The sequence below is a fragment of the Balaenoptera physalus genome (assembly GCF_965194825.1).
Source record: "Balaenoptera physalus genome assembly, chromosome: 4".
Taxonomy (NCBI): domain Eukaryota; kingdom Metazoa; phylum Chordata; class Mammalia; order Artiodactyla; family Balaenopteridae; genus Balaenoptera; species Balaenoptera physalus.
Window position 1 is genome coordinate 11,627,283 of NC_138891.1, and position 20,362 is coordinate 11,647,644.

Sequence of the window (20,362 nt, forward strand, 5' to 3'; positions counted from 1 at the left end):
TTCTCTTTTATATACTTTTCCTTATGGTTTATCACAGGATATTGAATATAGTTCCCTGTGCTATACAGTAGGACCTTGTTGTTTATCCATTCTATATATAATAGTTTGAATCTTTTAATCCCAAATTCCCAATCCATCCCTCCCCTCCCAGCCCCTCGGCAATCACAAGTCTGTTCTCTATGTCTGGGAGTCTATTTCTGTTTTGTAGATATGTTCATTTGTGTCATATTTTAGATTCCACTAGTGATGTCACGTGGTATCTGTCTTTCTCTTTCTGACTTCACTTAGTATGATAATCTCTAGGCCCATCCATGTTGCTGCAAATGGCATTATTTCACTTTTTTTTATGGCTGAGTAGTATGGAATAAACTTTTAATTGGAATTTGTGATTGGAGAAATCCACTTGACATCTGAAAGATATGCCTTCTTCTAGATAGTGTGATTGGTTGGAAATAGTTGGAATCACTACTTAAAGAGGCTAAAGGAAACTTGTGAATGTAAAATTTCTGCAAGACCCAACCCCAGAAACTGATGTATAGTACATAAACAGCTGGTGCATAATCAGAAGTGTGTGAAAATTCAATGCAGAATTGCAGGTTTAGAGATAAGAATGAGATATTAATATCTACCCCAGTGGGTGAATCTTGTGGTTAACTTGTGGCAGTTTCCTCATCATAAAATTGGGTTGCTGATACCTGTTCTATATGCTTCCTTGGGTTATGTTTAGGATCAAGGGGGGATAGTGTGTGTGTGTGTGTGTGTGTGTGTGTGTGTGTGTGTGTGTGTGTGTGTATGCATAAAGATGCACTGAATAGAGCAATGGGCTACAATGCAAGGTGATGGTGATTAGTTAGGTGTTTTTCAAACTCTTAAAGTGTGTGCACAGTGTATTCCTGATGATGACCAAAGAAAATGAGCAAGTAAACATATACTTCTTTTTCAATGCAGTTTGACAACACGGGAACATTTCAGGTGCTGCCTGTTCCTCCAAATGGGGAATATGAACCATTAGAAAGACTTCGGCACTGTACTCTTTGCTATGGTAAGACTAATGAGAAGAATTTATTGTGCTGAAACACTTAAATGCCTTCTGGGTGAGTTATTAAATCTACCTTTATCAAAGAATTCTATTTTTGATTGTAGATTCTATTTTAAGTTTTCCAGTCTTTCAACACCATATGTCAGAGTTTCAATCTCTGTAATGTTTGAAGTTTCCATAGAATGTGAAAATTGGTTTAGAAGATTATCCCAATTGATTCGGCTTTTCCTGGGGACAATTTGATAGTTTGTATCAAAAGCTTCTAAAATATTTAAAATATTTTCTAAAAGAGTTTGGACATGTCTTATAGACTTTAAGTATACATGTTACTTACATCTGCTTTCAACAAAGACATTCCCAAATTGTCTGCTAGTGGCCACAGAAATTATGGGGACTTTGAAAATTCCTTATTAATTTAAATGATGTGAGATTGAAGAGGTATTGATCAGATGATTAATTTTTGGTAATCAGTCCTTTATTCACTTGAAGATCTCAAACAACAGTGTCTTCTTGTGCTGACATTGAACCAATAATAAGTCTCTATGTGTTTTCAGATAAATGTTTTCCAAATACTTGCAAGAAAGAGATTTTCTTACCTGAAAATTCATACATGGATGTCGCCTTCCTCTTAGACAATTCTAGGAATATAAGAAGTGATGAATTTAAGGATGTCAAAGCCTTGGTGAGCTCAATGTTTGACAACTTTGATATTGCCTCAGACCCTGTAACCTCAGACTCTGGTGATAGGATTGCCTTGTTGAGCTACTCTCCTTGGGATGGGAGGAAGAAGGATGTGGTAAAAACAGAGTTTGAGTTTACAACGTATGAAAATCAAGCTCTAATGAAGAGGCACATCCAGACTTACCTCCAACAACTAAATGGAGAATCCACCATTGGCCATGCCCTACTGTGGACTGTGGAGGATCTCTTCCCAAGAACACCCAAACTGAGAAAACATAGGGTCATCTTTGTGGTCTCCGCTGGAGAAAATCATGAGAGAAAGGAATTCTTAAAGAAGATGGCTCTGAAGGCCAAGTGTCAAGGCTATGTCATATTTGTGATTTCTCTGGGCTCTACACATAAGGAGGACATGGAGGAGCTAGCCAGCCACCCACTTGATCATCATCTGATACAGCTTGGGAGAATTCATAAACCAAACCTGGATTACGTTGTGAAGTTTTTAAAGCCATTTGTGTACTCAGTTAGACGTAAGTCACTATTTTATTTTCTCTATGTTTTAATAAATTAGTGTTTGTTAGTAGTATTGATAACCTAACATACCTCTGTATCTATAGCTAACCAAAATATGTGAATTAGATGATGAAAAGGGGACAGGAATAGGACACATCTTGGTTATACCTTGTTTATGCTTTGGTCATAATGCGGTGAGACCTTTTTCACGATACAATGTCTCTTAGCCAAAATCTCAGCACTAGAAGGAACAGAGTGACTGGAGATCTCCTGAACTACACTTGCCCAACATAAAGAAGTTCTAGCAGCTCTTAGGTGGTCTCCAGGTTGATCATTTAAATAAAAGTTTTTCCTGCTACACCTGGTTTATTTCCAACCTTGGAGTACCCTGGAGACCTCTGTGAGAGTGCTGCTTCCAAAGAGTCTGAGCATACATACCACACAGGAATCTTGTTAAAATGGAGGTTCTGATTCAGTATGTGTAGGATGGAGCCTAATATTCTGCATTTCTAACAGATTCTTCAGTGATGTCAATGTTTCTGGTCCACAGATCACACTTTGAGTAGAAAGGTTCTAGGCCAATGTACTACAAAACGTCACCCATTGGACCAGTGTTAATCCATAAACTGATGAAATACAGAAATTTCATAAACTGATGAAATACAGAAATATTTCTGAAAGAAAGAAATACAGAAATATTTCTGAAAGAAAGAAATACAGAAATTGAGAATAAGCATCTGGAAACTTTTAAAGCAATTTGACATTGCCACATTATACAAGTGTATAAACAGTGGACTTTGTCTCATTGAACAAGATATAAACCAAAAGTATCAGTCTGCAAAAAGCTAGAAATAAAAATACCTTGTCCTTCACCACAAGTGGTTTAGAAATGCTCTTTCTAGAGAGGTGGTTCTCAACTGGGGATGATTTTGCCCCCCCAGATGACATTTGGAAATGTCTGGAGACACTTTTGGTTGTCAGAACTAAGAGAGAGGATACTACTGGTATTTAGTGGATAGAGACCAAGGATGCTGCTAAATATCCTACAATGCACAGGGCGCCCCCCCCCCCACAGCAAAGAACAATCCAGCCCAAAATGTCAATAGCATTGAGGTTGAGAAATCCTGCTCTAGAAGATCCCATGGAATCAGAGCTGAACCTTTTCTTTCTGGGAATCTGACAAGTGTAGAGTTAGGTTCTGTTGGAACCAATCCCACCACCCTTGGATTCCAAAGTCGCCCTGGTATTCAAGGAATCTCCAATACCACCATAGTGACAACGTCTTGGAAGTTCACTCTTCATTGCAGAAGGAGCTTCCCCTTTCTCCTGTGACTCATATTCGACTGAAGAATCCAATAATTGCCCCTTTGGGGATATCATGTTATTTCTTTAACTCTAAATGCCTTCCATTGTATAATGCACCATTATATTATGAAAAATGAAAGAAAAAGTGCTTCCAGTTAAATGTTGATACTGACTTTCCTGTTAGAGTTTTTTATTTTATAGTCTTCAAAAAAGTTCTTTTAGACAGACTATGATATGTCACTCTTGTGCATACATAAAAAGGGAATATACGTGAAATAGACTTGGTTAAGGCATTCCTAAAACTTCTTCTAGTCAAAATTTGACTTTTGTGAGCTCTTTCTTGACTCAGAGTCATTGATACCCATCTTTTCCCATGCAATATTTTTCTTTATACCATCAAGATCGATGAGAGATTTTTTTAGAAAATCTTTTTTTTAATTTAATTTTTATTGGAGTATAGTTGATTTAAAATGCCATGCCAGCTCCTGCTGCACAGCAAAGTGAATCAGGCATACATATACATAAATCCACTCTTTTTAAGATTCTTTTCCCATACAGATCATCACAGAGTACTGAGAAGAGTTCCCTGTGCTATACAGTAGGTCCTTATTAGTTATCTATTTTATGTATAATAGTGTGTATATGTCAATGCACCCCAAAGGAACAGCACTTTAAAAAGACTCTATGAAATAACACAAAACTGGTCTTGCTGGGCTCTTAAATTAGGCTTTGCAATTATTAGAGCTAGCTTACTTTTGATTTCCATCTGAGCAATGTTGTTAAACACATCCAATTCACTGTCTTCCCATAACCACTTGGTTTGTAGAGGTTAAAAGTCTCCTTTACTAATACTTCCGGGAATTTTTTCTAAACTATTGACCCCAATTCTACAAGTTTTGGTGCTGGCACATTTGTTGTTCCCACATGCACAGGTGATAACAATGGCATCACGATTCCTTCCTCACCAATAGCAACTGTCAACTACAATTGATTAGAAGACATAGTCTCATTTCAGAGAAATAGAAAAAGATGCTCATCTTAGAACAAGAGAAATATGATTATTATAAAACCATAAACATTCTGTGAGATATTTTCACGGAGTCTTCGATCATTCAATGGTCAAAGATCTCCTTTCACTAAAACCTATTTATTTTCCTGAATGAGGGGGAAATTATATATTTCTCAGTATTCCACAGTTTATATAACAACAATAGAAAGAGGTAAAGGAACATATTATTTAGGTCAGTAAGCTAAAATCTTTCCTGTGATTATTTTCCTCCTAGGAAATCAGTGTTAATTGGTGCAGAAGCACAGAAATAGCATCATGTAATAAAATATTACTTTTTCTATTAGCATAAGTCTGAGTGAAAAAGTATTATAGGATCAGAATAAAATTACGTTAGCCTGAACATATGGAAATCGTGTCTCTGCATCACAATTAACCCTTAAATGAACAATTTGAGGAGGTCCGTTTCCATGACCCCGGTAATTCTTTGGCTGCAAAATGTTCTAAAATCAAATTCTGAATGCTATTTCTAGTTGTTACTATTTTCTTTTCTCACCCCAGCCAAATTGTGCTGAAATACTTTAGTGACATTTATCGCTTCAAGAAGATTCCTGTTGGAATTCTCTTTCCCTAGCAAATACAATTTCTAGTTTAAAAATCTAACTATAATTTTCCTCTCTCAATAGGAGGATTCAATCAGTACCCACCACTGATGCTTGAAAACATCTGCAGACTCATCAATTCAAAGGAAGAGGATAATCGAAGTATCAATCTTCTGTGAGTTAGAAAGCTCTGATATTTACAAGTGACTGTTGATTGACTGAGGGGTGTGTAACTGGCTGATGGCAGATGATAAGGTCTCTGAAGGAAAGGCTCTTCATGTATTCCATTTTCCGTAACAGAAGTTACACACAAGCATGCTTTCTGGATTGATGTTTTTATAACATCCTCATGAGCTTATTACAATTTTGCTTTAAAATTCATGGTTTCCTCAGAAATTTCCAAATTGAAATTTACCCCAGAATAGAACCCAGAGTTCAGTCTCAACCCACCTCAACTTTACTTCTCATCTCTCCCCATCATAAGCTCTGAGTTCCGGCCACACTGGACTCTTGTCTGCCTTGTGTGACCAGAGGTCCAGGAGTTCACCCTCCTGGACCTCTGGTCACACTGCCTGGGCTCCTGCTCCTTCCAGTGAAACCCTACCCATCCTTCATGGCCCTGATTAAACCTGTCTCCTCTTCAAAGCCCATATTTACTCTCAGTCAAAATCCACAGTTTTTCCTTTTTAAATAACTTTTTACACCTCTGCTGAGGCACTTATTACAGTTTATCCCAATATCTTGTCTCACTGAAGTATGGGGTTCCATGTGATTCATTGTTTCATTCCCAAAACAGCATGAAAGACCCCACAATATCATTGCACATGTAAATAATTTTCTTTAAAATTTTATCTTGAGTGAAAATAGAAATAATTAATCTGAATGGACTTGAACCTCAAACAGAACGAGAATGGCCCATTTGGCTGCTCTGTGCTTTTCTCTCTATTTCACCAAGCTTGGATCCCTGACTACAGTCTGTGAAAGCCCAGAGTTAGACCATAATGGCCCTGTCCTGTCAGATTGCAATTAAGCCAAGAGCTTCTCAAAATAGATGCGGTCTTTCCCATAAAACCCATATATCCAAAATGGCAAGATGAAGTGTTCCTCAGAATTCATGCAAATACATGTTCCTCTCATGTCAGGTTTCATTTATACTTAGTAGTTTAACAAGGAAGTGTCCAGCAGCTCACACCTTCTGAAGGACAATATGGCACTGATGTCCTGTGAAGCAGTGTTTCCCAACATGGAATAGACAATACTCTTATTTAAAGGAAAATCCCTTCTTACAGGACTACATTTTAATATAATGTTATTTTAACATGTACAAACACAAATCTAGCTGCAAATACCATATGTGTATAGTTCCTATGCAACTATCAAACAAAAACAAATTCGTACATCAAACCCAAGGAAACTCAATAAGACACAAATTTAAAATACTAATTTAATGTATTAGATGATTCTGCTTTGCCAAAATAGAATTCCTAAAAAGTAAAATAAGAAATTTTATAGCCAAGCATGTAAACAACCTAAATGTCCATCAACAGATGAATGGATAAAGAAGATATAATACGTACATACACAAACACACACACACACACACACACACACACACACACACACACACAATGGAATATTACTCAGCCATAAAAAATGAAATAATGCCATTTGCAGCAACATGGATGGACCTGGAGATTATCATACTAAGTGAAGTCAGACAGAGAAAGACAAATATCATATGATATCGCTTATATGTGGAATCTAAAAAAGTGGTACAAATGAACTTATTTACAAAAGAGAAATAGACTCACAGATTCAGAAAATAAACTTACAGTTACCAAAGGGGAAAGGTGCAGGGGAGGGGGATAAATTAGGAGTTTGGAATTAACATATACATACTACTATATATAAAATAGGTAAACAACAAGGACCGACTGTATAGCACAGAGAACTATACTCAATATCTTGTAATAACCTATAACGGAAAAGAATCTGAAAACATACACATATATATGTGTATATATACACATATATATGTATATATATACACATATATATGTATGTATAAATGAATCGCTTTACTGTTATACCTGAAGCTAACAGAACATTGTAACTTAACTATGCTTCAATTAAAAAAGTATTAATAATATGGTGCATATTGGTAAAATGTGTAAAACATGATGCATGCTGCAGAGTCACCTCTGCTCTCAGCTTGCCCACTCAGTTCTGTGAGTGCTTGATTCCCCAGCACTTGTCTTCACCTGCACTACTGCAAAACGGTCATTCCCACTCTATGTCATCGTATCATTTGGCTTTTGCTTGGTGTGAATGTATTGTTGATAACATTATGTCTGACTTTATTTCCTTTCCTCATTAACTCTCAACAGTTAAAGTAGTACCACCGCGTGCCAAACAACAGTATCAATGCAAACGTAAACATGGACTTGAAATTGCATAAATGTGCATTAATAGAATAAGAATAAACTTATATTGAATATGTTTTTTATCATCACCTAAATAAAAACACAATATTTTCAAACTATCATTCTTACTCCAAAGAATATAAATGTAGACACCATTTTAGGAAGCATGGTGTCAATGAGATATATTTTATATAGTTTTATTCTTCTCAGAGCAGTTGATGGTAGATTAAATGACTATTTTCTACATTTTCTGTGGAGATTGATATCAAACTAAGACACATTATTTGGTTGTCCCAAGTAACCTATGAGTTTCTTGTCATTTATCTAAAACTCTGTGACAAATCAGACTTGATTTATTCCAAAGTAGTGTTTCATAGGCTATAAGCAGATGGCAGGAAAGGGAAAGATAATGGGAATTTACACAAATGTATCAGTATATGCTTTTTATTTTAAATGAAGTATAATTGATTTACAATATTATATGAGTTTCAGGATTACAGCAGAATGATTCAGTACTTTTACAGATTATACTCAATTAAAAGTTATTACAAGATAATGGCTATAAGTCCCTGTGCTATACAAAATATCCTTGTTGCTTATCTATTTTATACACAGTAGTTTATATCTCTTAATCCCTTACCCCTAACCTGCTCCTCCCCCCCCCCCACCCTCTCCCCTCTGGTAACCACTAGTCTGTTCTCTGTACCTGTGAGTCTGTTTCTGTTTTGCTATATACATTCATTTGCATTATTTTTTAGATTTCACATATAAGTGATATCATATAGTATTTGTCTTTCTCTCTCTGACTTACTTAACTAAGTATAATATTCTCTAGGTCCATCCATGTTGCTGCAAATGGCAATAATTCATTCTTTTTTATGGCTGAGTAATATTCTATAGTATATGTATACCACATCTTCTTAAGCCAGTCATCTGTTGATGGACACTTGGGTTGCTTCCATGTATTGTCTACTGTAAATAGTGCTGCTATGACCATTGGGGTTCATGTATTTTTTCAAATTAGTGTTTGTGTTTTCTTCAGATATATGCCCAGGATGCGAATTGCTGGATCATATGGTAGCTCTATTTTTAGTTTTGTAAGGAACCTCCATACTGTTTTCCATAATGGCTGCATCAATTTACATTCCTATCAACAGTGTACAAGTGTTCCCTTTTCTACACATCCTCACCAACATTTGTTATTTGTAGACTTTTTGATGATAGCCATTCTGACAGGTGTGAGGAGCTATCTCGTTGTGGTTTTGGTTTGTATTTCTCTGATGATTAGCAGTGTTGAACATCTTTTCATGTGCCTGCTGGCCATTTGTATGTCTTCTTTGGAGAAATTTCTATTTAGCTCTTTTGCCCATTTTTTAACTGGGTTGTTTGGTTTTTGATATTGAGTTGTATGAGCTATTTATCTCTTTTGAATATTAATCCCTTATCAGTCATATCATTTGCAAATATTTTCTCCCACCCCATAGGTTGTCTTTTAGTTTTGTCAATTGTTTCCTTTGCTGTGCAAAAGCTTTTAAGTTTAATAGGTCCCATTCCTTTATTTTTGCTTTTATTTCTTTTGCTTTAGGAGGCAGAGACAAAAAAAAATATTGCCTGTGATTTATGTCAGAGAATGTTTTGCCTATATTCTCTTGTAGGAATTTTGTGGCTTCTGGTCTTACATTTAGGTCTTTAATCTATTTTGAGTTTATTTGTGTATATGGTGTGAGAAAATATTCTAATTTCATTGTTTTACATGTAGCTGCCCAGTTTTCCCAGCACCACTTATTGAAGAGACTGTCTTTTCTCCATTGCATATTCTTGCCACTTTTGTCATAGCTAGATTAAGTGACCATAAGTGTGTGGGCTTATTTCTGGGCTCTCTATTCCATTCCATTGATCTCTGTATCTGTTTTTGTGCCAGTACCTTGCTGTTTTGAATACTGTAGCTCTGTAGTATAGTCTGAAGTCTGGGAGGGTGGTGTCTCCAGCTTTGTTCTTTTTTTCAAGCTTGCTTTGGCAATTCAGCATCTTTTGTGGTTTCATATGAATCTTAGGATTATTTGTTCTAGTTCTGTGAAAAATTTCATGGGTATTTTGATAGGAATTGCATTAAATCTGCTTTGGGTAGTATGGTCATTTTAGCAATATTAATTCTTTCAATCCAAGGGCACAGGATATCTTTCTATTTCTTTGTATCATCTTTAATTTCCTTTATCAATGTTTTATTGTTTTCAGAGTATGGGTCTTTTACCTCCTTGGTATTTTATTCTTTTTGAAGTGATTTTAAATGGGATTGGCTTTTCACTCTCTCTTTCTGATAGTTCATTATTAGTGTATAGAAAAGCAACAGATTTCTGTATATTAATCTTGTGTCCTGTGACTTTGCTTAATTCATTTATTGGTTCTAATAGTTTTTGGGTAGAGACTTTAGGGTATTTATATAAAGTATCATGCCATCTGCAAATAGGGACAGTTTTATTTCTTCCCTTCCAATTTGAATGCCTTTTATTTCTTTTTCTTATCTGATTGCTGTAGCTAGGACTTCCAAAACTATGTTAAATAGAAGTGGTTAAATAGCCTTATCTTGTCCCTGAATTTAGAGGAAAACCTTTCAGCTTTCCACCATTGCATATGATGTTAGCTGTAGATTTGCCATAAATGGTCTTTATTATGTTGAGATATGTTCCTTCTGTACCCACTTTGATGAGAGTATTTATCATGAATGGAGGTTGAATTTTGTCAAATGCTTTTTCTGCATATATTGAGATGATCATATGATTTTTGTCCTTCCTTTTGATAATGTGGCATATCACACTGATTGATTTGTGTATGTTGAGCCATTCTTGTGTCCCTGGAATAAATCCAACTTGACACAGTGTATGATCTTCTTATATACTGTTGGATTCATTTTGCTAATATTTTGTTGAGGATTTTTGCATCTGTACTCATCTAAGATATTGGCATGTAATTTTCTTTCTTTGTAGTGTCTTTGTCTGGTTTTGGTTTCAGGGTACTGGTGGCCTTGTAGAATGAATTTGGGAGTGTTCCATCCTCTTGAATTTTTTGGAATAGTTTGAGAAGGATAAGTATTAGTTCTTCATTACATGTTTAGTAGAATTCCCCTGTAGTATAATGAATTATTTGATTGAAATAAATTTAGATTTTTATCACCCAATTTTCTTTCTTCTAAGAAATAATTAACTATATTAAATTGTTGGGATATTTTATTTGTATTCCCCAAAGTTATATAGGTTCACCTAAAACTTTCCCTTTTATCTTCTAGATTTACCCCTGAGCCACATGAGATTTCTTCAGAAGAGAAGAGCTTCATTGGCCAGGAATTGAGTGTGGGCAGAGATTCATCTTTTGTGTTGGAAGACAGTGGAAGTGACCATCTGGTTTACATTCCAAGCCAAATGTTTATGCCACAGAAATTAACAACTAAATATGACAAAGATCAGGATTCTGAAGAAATTGCAAGTCTCACTTCTGGTAAGGAAATGAAAAGTTATAGCAGTAATTTTAAAATAACTGGATCCTCATCCTTTAACACTAATAGAGAATCAAATAAATAAGGTGGCTATAAAAAGCAACTTTTTCAAGTTCAAGATGGTGGCTACAACTGCAGCTTTTATTTGATCTGAAGATTTAAATGGTCACAGGTACCACTCTGGAAATCACTGATAAGCTCTAAGAAATGTCCCTAATATGCTCACCAAACTTAAGATTTCTCTAGAAACCACAATTTAGGTTAGTATGATGTAGAAGGAGGTACTATAGAGAATAACATAGCAAAAGAGGAATTAAAATAATTTTTAAAAGTTGGCCTGACCAGTGCCCCAGAATTTGTGATATGTGATTGCACGAGAAGGTGTAAGGTTTTTTCACTGGAAATAAAATAAACTACCCAACTCTCTACATTTTTTTTTTTTTTTTTTGGCTGTGTTGGGTCTTCGTTTCTGCGCGAGGGCTCTCTCCAGTTGCGGCGAGCGGGGGCCACTCCTCATCGCGGTGCGCGGGCCTCTCACTTTCGCGGCCTTTCTTGTTGCGGCTCACAGGCCCAGTTGCTCCGCGGCATGTGGGATCCTCCCAGACCAGGGCTCGAACCCGTGTCCCCTCTATTGGCAGGCAGACTCTCAACCATTGCGCCACCAGGGAAGCCCCTACCCTATACATTTTAATGGCAAAGCAGTAATGCTTTTGGTCAGGATTTAATAGTTTCAAACAAATCAGATCATAGAATTTTGGCTGTATTTTCATTTAAAAGGGTAAGAATTCTAAACAGACTATTCAGCTATTCCATCTATGTATCTAGAGTCTCCCAAAATGCTTATTTGGCCAGAATGCCAGCATTTAAAGCATTATGTCGTAAGTATCATGTGTGATGTTAGAATATGCAAGTTTGAAAGAAAAGGTGGCCAATCTCATAATATTCATTCTTAGTAATTTCCTTGGATAAATAAATGTTCTTTTCCTTGGGTTCAACACTGATGTCCCCATATTTCCCCCCTATTTCTGAAATACACGTTTGAATTTTGTCTTTAAAGCAGCTAAGCTTTCCTTTATAGAAACTAGAATTGAGAATTAAAAAGTCAATTACTCATTAGTTGAAAAATAAGACTTTTTAAAAAAAAGTAATGAAGTAAACCTGGATGTACGTAGTTCCTTGGCATTAAGGCATTCAAATGTGTGATTTCTTATTTAAAACAGGTTTTTATCATTATATAGACATAGCTCAAAGAAGAAAATACAAAATTTGTTCTTCTTAATGGATGCAGTTAATTTGGGGTATTCATTTTAACGATATGGTAATTACAACAGCCCTCGAGGCATAGGAATTTATTATGGTTTGGTTTAGGAAGAATAAAAAAGAAAAAGAGAAGTTATTTTGGCAGAGTTGGAATACCCAATTGTCATTTGTGATAGTATTGTTAGTGGTAAGCATTTTAAAGTCTAATAATTCAGAAGTGTGGAACTTTTCAAGAAAGACAGAATTAATTGGATATTTAAGGGAAAAAAGGAGAAACTCATCTTTGCAGCCATCTTTAATGACTGTTGTTCAGTAATAATAGAAACACTTTTCATTTGGTTTTTCAGATGTCTGGGTATCAAGATACTCATAACCAGTTTAAGGTCCAATTTGGCTGCAGAAATAATTGTTGCATGGCTCTATAGGAAAAAAATGTCAATTTGCTGTTACACCCACCACACCCAATTTCTCTTGCAGTGGATTGAAGTGTGTTGGGAGTTCTGTGGAGGATTATGTTGAGTTGTGATTGCCTGGAAACAGAGTCTCAAACCTAAGGATAATATATATTTTTTATCATTTAAATAAATCTGAGTCTCAGATCATCAGTGCTGTCTAGGGACTTCATACTATTCCTTTCTTTCTTTTTTTTCTTTTTAAAATCATTGCTAGCTAGTTGTCAAAAGCTGCTGAGAACTTTCTGTATAATGTGCCATCCTCAAGGAGAGTAAATTGTAGTTCAGATATTTTATCTAGTCGCTAAGAGATGAGCTTTGATACATTCTAGATGTATTTCACAAATAAAATGATTGATAACTTCTGTAAGAACTGCCACATGCTATGCTTATTACTCATTTATAATGTGATTTTTATGGCCAAGGGCTGATTTTTGTGCCCTTGAATGGAGAGTCCTGGGGAAGTCAAGAACCTTAACCATTTAAGAAACTTTTAGAGTTCCCAGAGTACTGTGGGCTGGCAATGAGTTGTGTATCACTCTCTTTCACAAGAAACACAACCACTATCTCTCTACCTAGGCCTCTCCCTTGCTTCTTCCTCCCTACTCCAGTTTCCAAGTTCATCCTTAATTCCATCACCTTTCCTGGCCCTCTCCACTCCTTACAGCAGCTCAAAGACAATTTGTATCAGGATCACCTGGAAGCCCTTCACAAGCATAGATTCCTAAGCCCTTCTCAGTATTACTGCTTCATATTTAGGGGTGTGAGTGGCCAGGAAAAAGCCACAAGCTTTAAAGCCACCATGGGTGATTTTTGTAGGTCCTCATTTTTCAGATCCACTATCCCAGTGATTCTCAAAAAGTGTGTCCGTAAACCAGCCGCATCAGCATCACCTGGGAACTCGTTAGAAATGCACTGATCCTGGACCTACTGAAGCAGAAACTGGAGGTGGGGCTCAGCCATCTGATTTTTAACAAGCAAAAAATCTGATCCAGGCTGAAGTTTAAGAACTACTGTGCATGCTACCACTTTGGTGTGCTTTCAGATTTGCTCTGTGTTCTCAGCTAAAAGCAATTGAGTAACTAGTATCACAGAACAGAAGAATTCTTATTGTCAAAGGGATCCAGGTAAACTGGATTATAATTTTATTTTACTCATCCAAGAACACTGAACATTCATCCACCCATCTATTCATCCAACATCTATCTAACAAGACATTTTAAGATCCAAATATGTAGGGGTTATCTAGAGATACTATTATGCATTTTGACCATGGCATCCACAATATAAAAATTCCTTGGAAAATTCAGTTGCTCTTAATTACTCACCAATGGAATACACATAGTTCTTTGGAATTATGTAATGAAAAATGGGTGGTTTAATTCTAATTAAATTGCAACTGTTGACCCAATGGTGAGCCTAGCACTTTCTCAAAGATGCTATGTTAACTAGTACTTAAGATACAGTTAGTCTATTGTCAAGATTAAAGAGGGACAGGATAATTTTTAATGAATGTTAAATACCAACCCAAACTCAACCTAGGGCACACTCATAGCTTTAAGCACTCCCTGGCCTTAGGATAATTTCAGCTGACGTTCTTTTCAATGAATTTTATTAAGAAATAAGAGGCAACACTTCCCTCTTCAAACTAGGCTGGAGTTGTGCTCAAGGGAATTTGCATGGATTTTGTTTTACATTTTTATTTTGCTAACTTTGATCGTGATCTACAATCTGTTTTTTTTTTAAGCCAATGTATCTTTTGATTTTGAATCAATCATAAGGTATTAGAGCTGGAAAGGTATTTAGTGATTAGCTCTTGCAAATTCACCTGCGGATGATTCCACCCTGCTCTACCCTAGGGGACATATTGCAATGTCTGGAGATATTTTTAGTTGTCATAACTGGAGGGTGCTACTGGCATCTAGTGGGTAGAGGCCACAGATGCTGCTAAACATCCTACAATGCACCCAGGACATCCTCTCACAACAAAGAATTATCCAGTCAGACTGTCAATAGTGAAAGAAACCCTGTTTTAGAAGAAACTTCAAGTCCCCAAGATCAGGGAACTAAAACATTCAGTATAGGGACTCAAGATTTCTACACCCTGTCCACTGTTTCCCAGTACACCCTCAGGATTCTAACTTTTAAAAAATTGTAAAAGTACTATCATACCATATAAAATTGTAATACAGAGTCACAAGTCACACAATTTAGCAGACTGAGCTATTTGTGGTGTGGAGTGCAGTTTTTGGTTTTTCCACAGGCATATAGGTTTACATAGTTTTTTCAATTTCATATCCTGCTTTTCACATATGTTATACATTTTACATATTGCTGCAAGCTTCATACTGATTTTTCTGTGTTCTCATAATGTTACTTTCAATGAATGAATGTATTTAACTATTTATCTGTTGTTGAACACTTAGCTTGCTTCCAATTTTTTCTGTCATGTGTTGAACTTGAAGACATATATCTTCTGCTACATTTAAATCTGTACTGGAATTAAATGCAACAGAACTGGCTTCTGAGTCACCCAATGGAGCAGTCCCCAAGCTGAATGTCCTACTTTCATATCTGTACACATGCTAAAGAGGTCAGTGATAGAATTAGGATCATGTCTGAATTGTAATGACATGTTTCATGTACGCTTTAGGAAATCTCAATCATCTGGTTGCTCTTTGGGGGATAAACTGAGTCTCCTGTTCATTTTAAGCTGTGGACTGAGGTTGTGACATTCACTTTTGCTTGAGAATTTATTGTATAGCTATTATACTTTGGGTGTCTTCCTTGAAGATTTTGCATGCGGCAGAGCTAATGTGAACTGCGAGTTCAGGGGATGTGGATGATTTGACTTCATGGACGCTGCTTCTGTAGGTCTCATGCAATCATTTGCTGCAATTACTAAAGCAATGTTCTATAGTGTTAGCAACACTTGTTTTCATGGGGACTCTTTGCTAATGGAATAAAACGTAGATAGTTGAAGTGATAATTGGGTGATGGTGGTGGTGGTGGCGATCGACAAAGCAGTGGCAGCCCTCATTGAGGGCTTCCTATAGGAAAGGACTCTGCCAAGCGTTTACATGGATTTTCCCATGAATACCCACGCAGCAAATATGTACTTGACTCCTGTTCTGAATTAAGCCCCATGCTAGTCTTTTGGGGGGTTAGAGAGATTAAAAAAAAAAAAAAGATCCAGACAGAGGCCCTGTCTTCAAGGAGCTTGTAGTCTGATAATCAAAGTATACTCTGAGTAAAAAAAAAAAAAAAAAAAAAAGCCTAATACAAGTAAGAAAGTATTCAGTTTAATAAAAAGTGCAGATGGAATGCTTTGGGGGCCAGTATTCATTTCAGCATTGTATTCACTGTCTCACTTGATGATCAAACAATGCATGAGAAATACTAGTAATGACAGAAGCTACCACTTATTTAGTGCAACTATGCGCCGGGCACTTTATATACATGATTTAACTTAATCCTTACCCTGAAAATCTATTATTATTATTATAATGACTATTACATATTACAGATGAGGACACTGATGCAAAGGTTAAGATCCTCAAGCAACATCACACAGCTTGTAAGCGGCACAGCCAGGATTCAAATCCATGCCCATTTCCACAAAAACGTTAACTTAACAATGTAGTCTGTGTTGTCTGGCAAAGGCATTGTTTGCATTTTCAAATGACGGAATATATCCAGCTGCCAAATTTCACGATCATCATGTCATCAATGGGAGAGCTTTTCTTAAAACAATTTTGGTGGTATAATTCAATTTTCAAATTTTAATTTAATTATTTTTCTCACATGCTTTTTTATAAACCATACATGAATAAAGCCATAAATATTTATTAATTCTTTTTTTAGCATCTTTATTGGAGTATAATTGCCTTAAAATGTTGTGATAGTTTTTGCTGTATAACAAAGTGAATCAGCTATACAGATACTCATAAACCCATATCCCCTCCCTCTTTCATCTCCCTCCCACCCTCCCTATCTCACACCCCATCCCACCCCACTAGGTGGTCACAAAGCACCGTGCTGATCTCCCTGTGCTATGCAACTACTTCCCACTAGCTATCTATTTTATATTTGGTAGTGTATATATGTCCATGACACTCTCTCACTTCGTCCCAGCTTACCCTTCGCCCTCCCTGTGTCCTCAAGTCCATTCTCTGTGTCTGCATCTTTATTCCTGCCCTGCATGTTGGTTCATCAGAACCATTTTTTTTTTTAGATTCCATATATATATGTTAGCATATGGTATTTGTTTTTCTCTTTCTGACTTACTTCACTGTCTATGACAGACTCAAAGTCCATCCACCTCATTACAAATTACGCAATTTCATTTATTTTCATGACTGAGTAATATTCCATTGTATATATGTGCCACATCTTTTTTTTTAACGTTTTTATTGGAGTATAATTGCTTTACAATGCTGTGTTAGTTTATGATTTATAACAAAGTGAATCAGTTATACATATACATATATTCCCATATCTCTTCCCTCTTGTATCTCTCTCCCTCCCACCCTCCCTATCCCGCCCCTCTAGGTGGTCACAAAGCACCAAGCTGATCTCCCTGTGCTGTGTGACTGCTTCCCACTAGCTATCTATTTTATATTTGGTAGTGTACATATGTCCATATATACACTACCACTCTCTCACTTTGTCCCAGCTTACCCTTCCCCTCCCCATGTCCTCAAGTCCATTCTCTAGTAGGTCTGCATCTCTATTCCCGTCTTGCCCCTAGGTTCTTCATGACCAATTTTTCTTCTTTTCTTTTTTTTAAGATTCCATATATATGTGTTAGCATATGGTATTTATTTTTCTCTTTCTGACTTACTTCACTCTGTATGAAAGACTCTAGGTCCATCCACCTCGTGACAAATAACTCAATTTCGTTTCTTTTTATGGCTGAGTAATATTCCATTGTATATATGTGCCACATCTTCTTTATCCATTCATCTGTTGATGGACACTTAGGTTGCTTCCATGTACTGGCTATTGTAACTAGTGCTGCAATGAACATTGTGGTACATGTCTTTTTGAATTATGGTTTTCTCAGGGTATATGCCCAGTAGGGGGATTGCTGGGTCATATGGTAGTTCTATTTTTAGTTTCTTGAGGAACCTCCATACTGTTCTCCATACTGGCTGTCTCAATTTACATTCCCACTAACAGTGCAAGAGGGTTCCCTTTTCTCCACACCTTCTCCAGCACTTATTGTTTCTAGATTTTTTGATGATGGCCATTCTGTCCAGTGTGAGGTGATACCTCATTGTGGTTTTGATTTGCATTTCTCTAGTGATTAGTGATGTTGAGCATCTTTTCATGTGCCTGTTAGCCATCTGTATGTCTTCTTTGGAGAAATGTCTATTTAGGTTTTCCACCCATTTTTGAATTGGGTTGTTTGTTTTTCTGATATTGAGCTGCATGAGCTGCTTGTATATTTTGGCGATTCATCCTCTGTCAGTTGCTTCATTTGCAAATATTTTCTCCCATTCTGAGGGTTGTCTTTTCATATTGTTTATGGTTTCCTTTGCTGTGCAAAAGCTCTTAAGTTTCATTAGGTCCCATTTGTTTATTTTTGTTTTTATTTCCATTTCTCTAGGAGGTGGGTCAAAAAGCATCTTGCAGTGATTTATGTCATAGAGTGTTCTGCCTATGTTTTCCTCTAAGAGTTTTATATTGTCTGGCCTTACATTTAGGTCTTTAATCCATTTTGAGTTTATTTTTGTGTATAGTGTTATGGAGTGTTCTAATTTCATTCTTTTACATGTAGCTATCCAGTTTTCCCAGCACCACTTATTGAAGAGACTGTCTTTTCTCCATTGTATATTCTTGCCTCCTTTATCAAAAATAAGGTGACCATATGTGCATGGGTTTATCTCTGGGCTTTCTATCCTGTTCCATTGATCTATATTTCTGTTTCTGTGCCAGTCTTGATTACTGTAGCTTTGTAGTATAGGAAGTCAGGGAGCCTGATTCCTCTAGCTTCGTTTTTCTTTCTCAAGATTGCTTTGGATATTTGGGGTCTTTTGTGTTTCCATAGAAATTGTGAAAATTTTTGTTCTAGTTCTGTGAAAAATGCCATTGGTAATTTGATAGGGATTGCACTGAATCTGTAGATTGCTTTTGGTAGTATAGTCATTTTCACAATGTTGATTCTTCCAATCCAAGAACATGGTATAGCTCTCCATCTGTTTGTATCATCTTTAATTTCTTTCATCAGTGTCATAGTTTTCTGCATACAGGGCTTTTGTTTCCTTAGGTAGCTTTATTCCTAGGCATTTTATTCTTTTTGTTGAAATGGTAAATGGGAGTGTTTCCTTAATTTCTCTTTCTGACTTTTCATCATTAATGTATAGAAATACAAGATATTTCTGTGCATTAATTTTGTATCCTGCTACTTTACCAAATTCATTGGTTAGCTTTAGTAGTTTTCTGGTAGCATCTTTAGGATTCTCTATGTATACTGTCATGTGATCTGCAAACAGTGACAGTTTTACTTCTTTTCTGATTTGGATTCCATTTTTTTCTTTTTCTTCTCTGATTACCATGGCTAAAACTTCCAAAACTGTCTTGAATAATAGTGGTGAGAGTGGGCACCCTTGTCTTGTTCCTGATCTTAGAGTAAATGGTTTCAGTTTTTCACCATTGAGAATGATGTTGGCTGTGGGTTTGTCATATATGGCCTTCATTATGTTGAGGTGGGTTCCCTCTATGCCTGCCTTCTGGAGAGTTTTTATCCTAAATGGGTGTTGAATTTTGTCAAAAGCCTTTTCTGTATCTACTGAGATTACCCTACGGTTCTTATCTTTCAATTTGTTAATATGATATATCATATTGATTGATTTGCATATATTGAAGAATCCTTGCATTCCTGGGATAAACCCCACTTGATCATGGTGTATGACATTTTAGTGTGCTTTTGGATTCTGTTTGCTAGTATTTCATTGAGGATTTTTGCATCTGTGTTCGTCTGTGATATTGGCCTGTAGTTTTCTTTCTTTGTGACATCTTTGTCTGGTTTTGTTGTTAGGGTGACAGTGGCTTCGTAGAATGAGTTTGGGAGTGTTCCTCCCTCTGCTATATTTTGGAAGTGTTTGAGAAGGATAGGTCTTAGGTCTTCTCTAAATGTTTCATAAAATTCACCTGTGAAGCCATCTGGTCCTAGGCTTTTGTTTGTTGGAAGATTCTTAATTACAGTTTCAATTTCATTACTTGTGATTGGCCTGTTCATATTTTCTATTCCTTCCTGGTTCAGTCTTGGAAGGTTGTACTTTCTATGAATTTGTCCATTTCTTCCAGGTTGTCCATTTTATTGGCATATAGTTGCTTGTGGTAGTCTCTCTGATCCTTTTTATTCTGCAGTGTCAGTTGTTACATCTCCAGTTTCATTTCCAGTTCTGTTGATTTGAGTCCTCTCCCTTTTTTTCTTGATGAGCCTGGCTAATGATTTATCAATTTTGTTTATCTTCTCAAAGAACCAGCTTTTATTTTTCTTAATCTTTGCTACTGTTTCCTTCATTTCTTTTTCATTTATTTCTGAACTGACCTTTATGATTTCTTTCCTTCTGCCAACTGTGGGTTT

At 36.3% G+C, this 20,362-nt stretch overlaps 1 protein-coding gene across 1 annotated transcript in view; it reads left to right on the forward strand.

Annotated features, from left to right (window-relative positions):
• The window catches only part of COL6A5 (collagen type VI alpha 5 chain), a 116,222-nt gene that overhangs the window by 74,503 nt on the left and 21,357 nt on the right, over positions 1–20,362 (forward strand). Inside the window, exons 32-35 of the mRNA XM_082459367.1 lie at positions 949–1,042; positions 1,594–2,247; positions 5,228–5,318; positions 10,850–11,058. Of these exons, the coding sequence (XP_082315493.1) occupies positions 949–1,042; positions 1,594–2,247; positions 5,228–5,318; positions 10,850–11,058 (1,048 nt within the window). The remainder of the gene's footprint in view (positions 1–948; positions 1,043–1,593; positions 2,248–5,227; positions 5,319–10,849; positions 11,059–20,362) is intronic.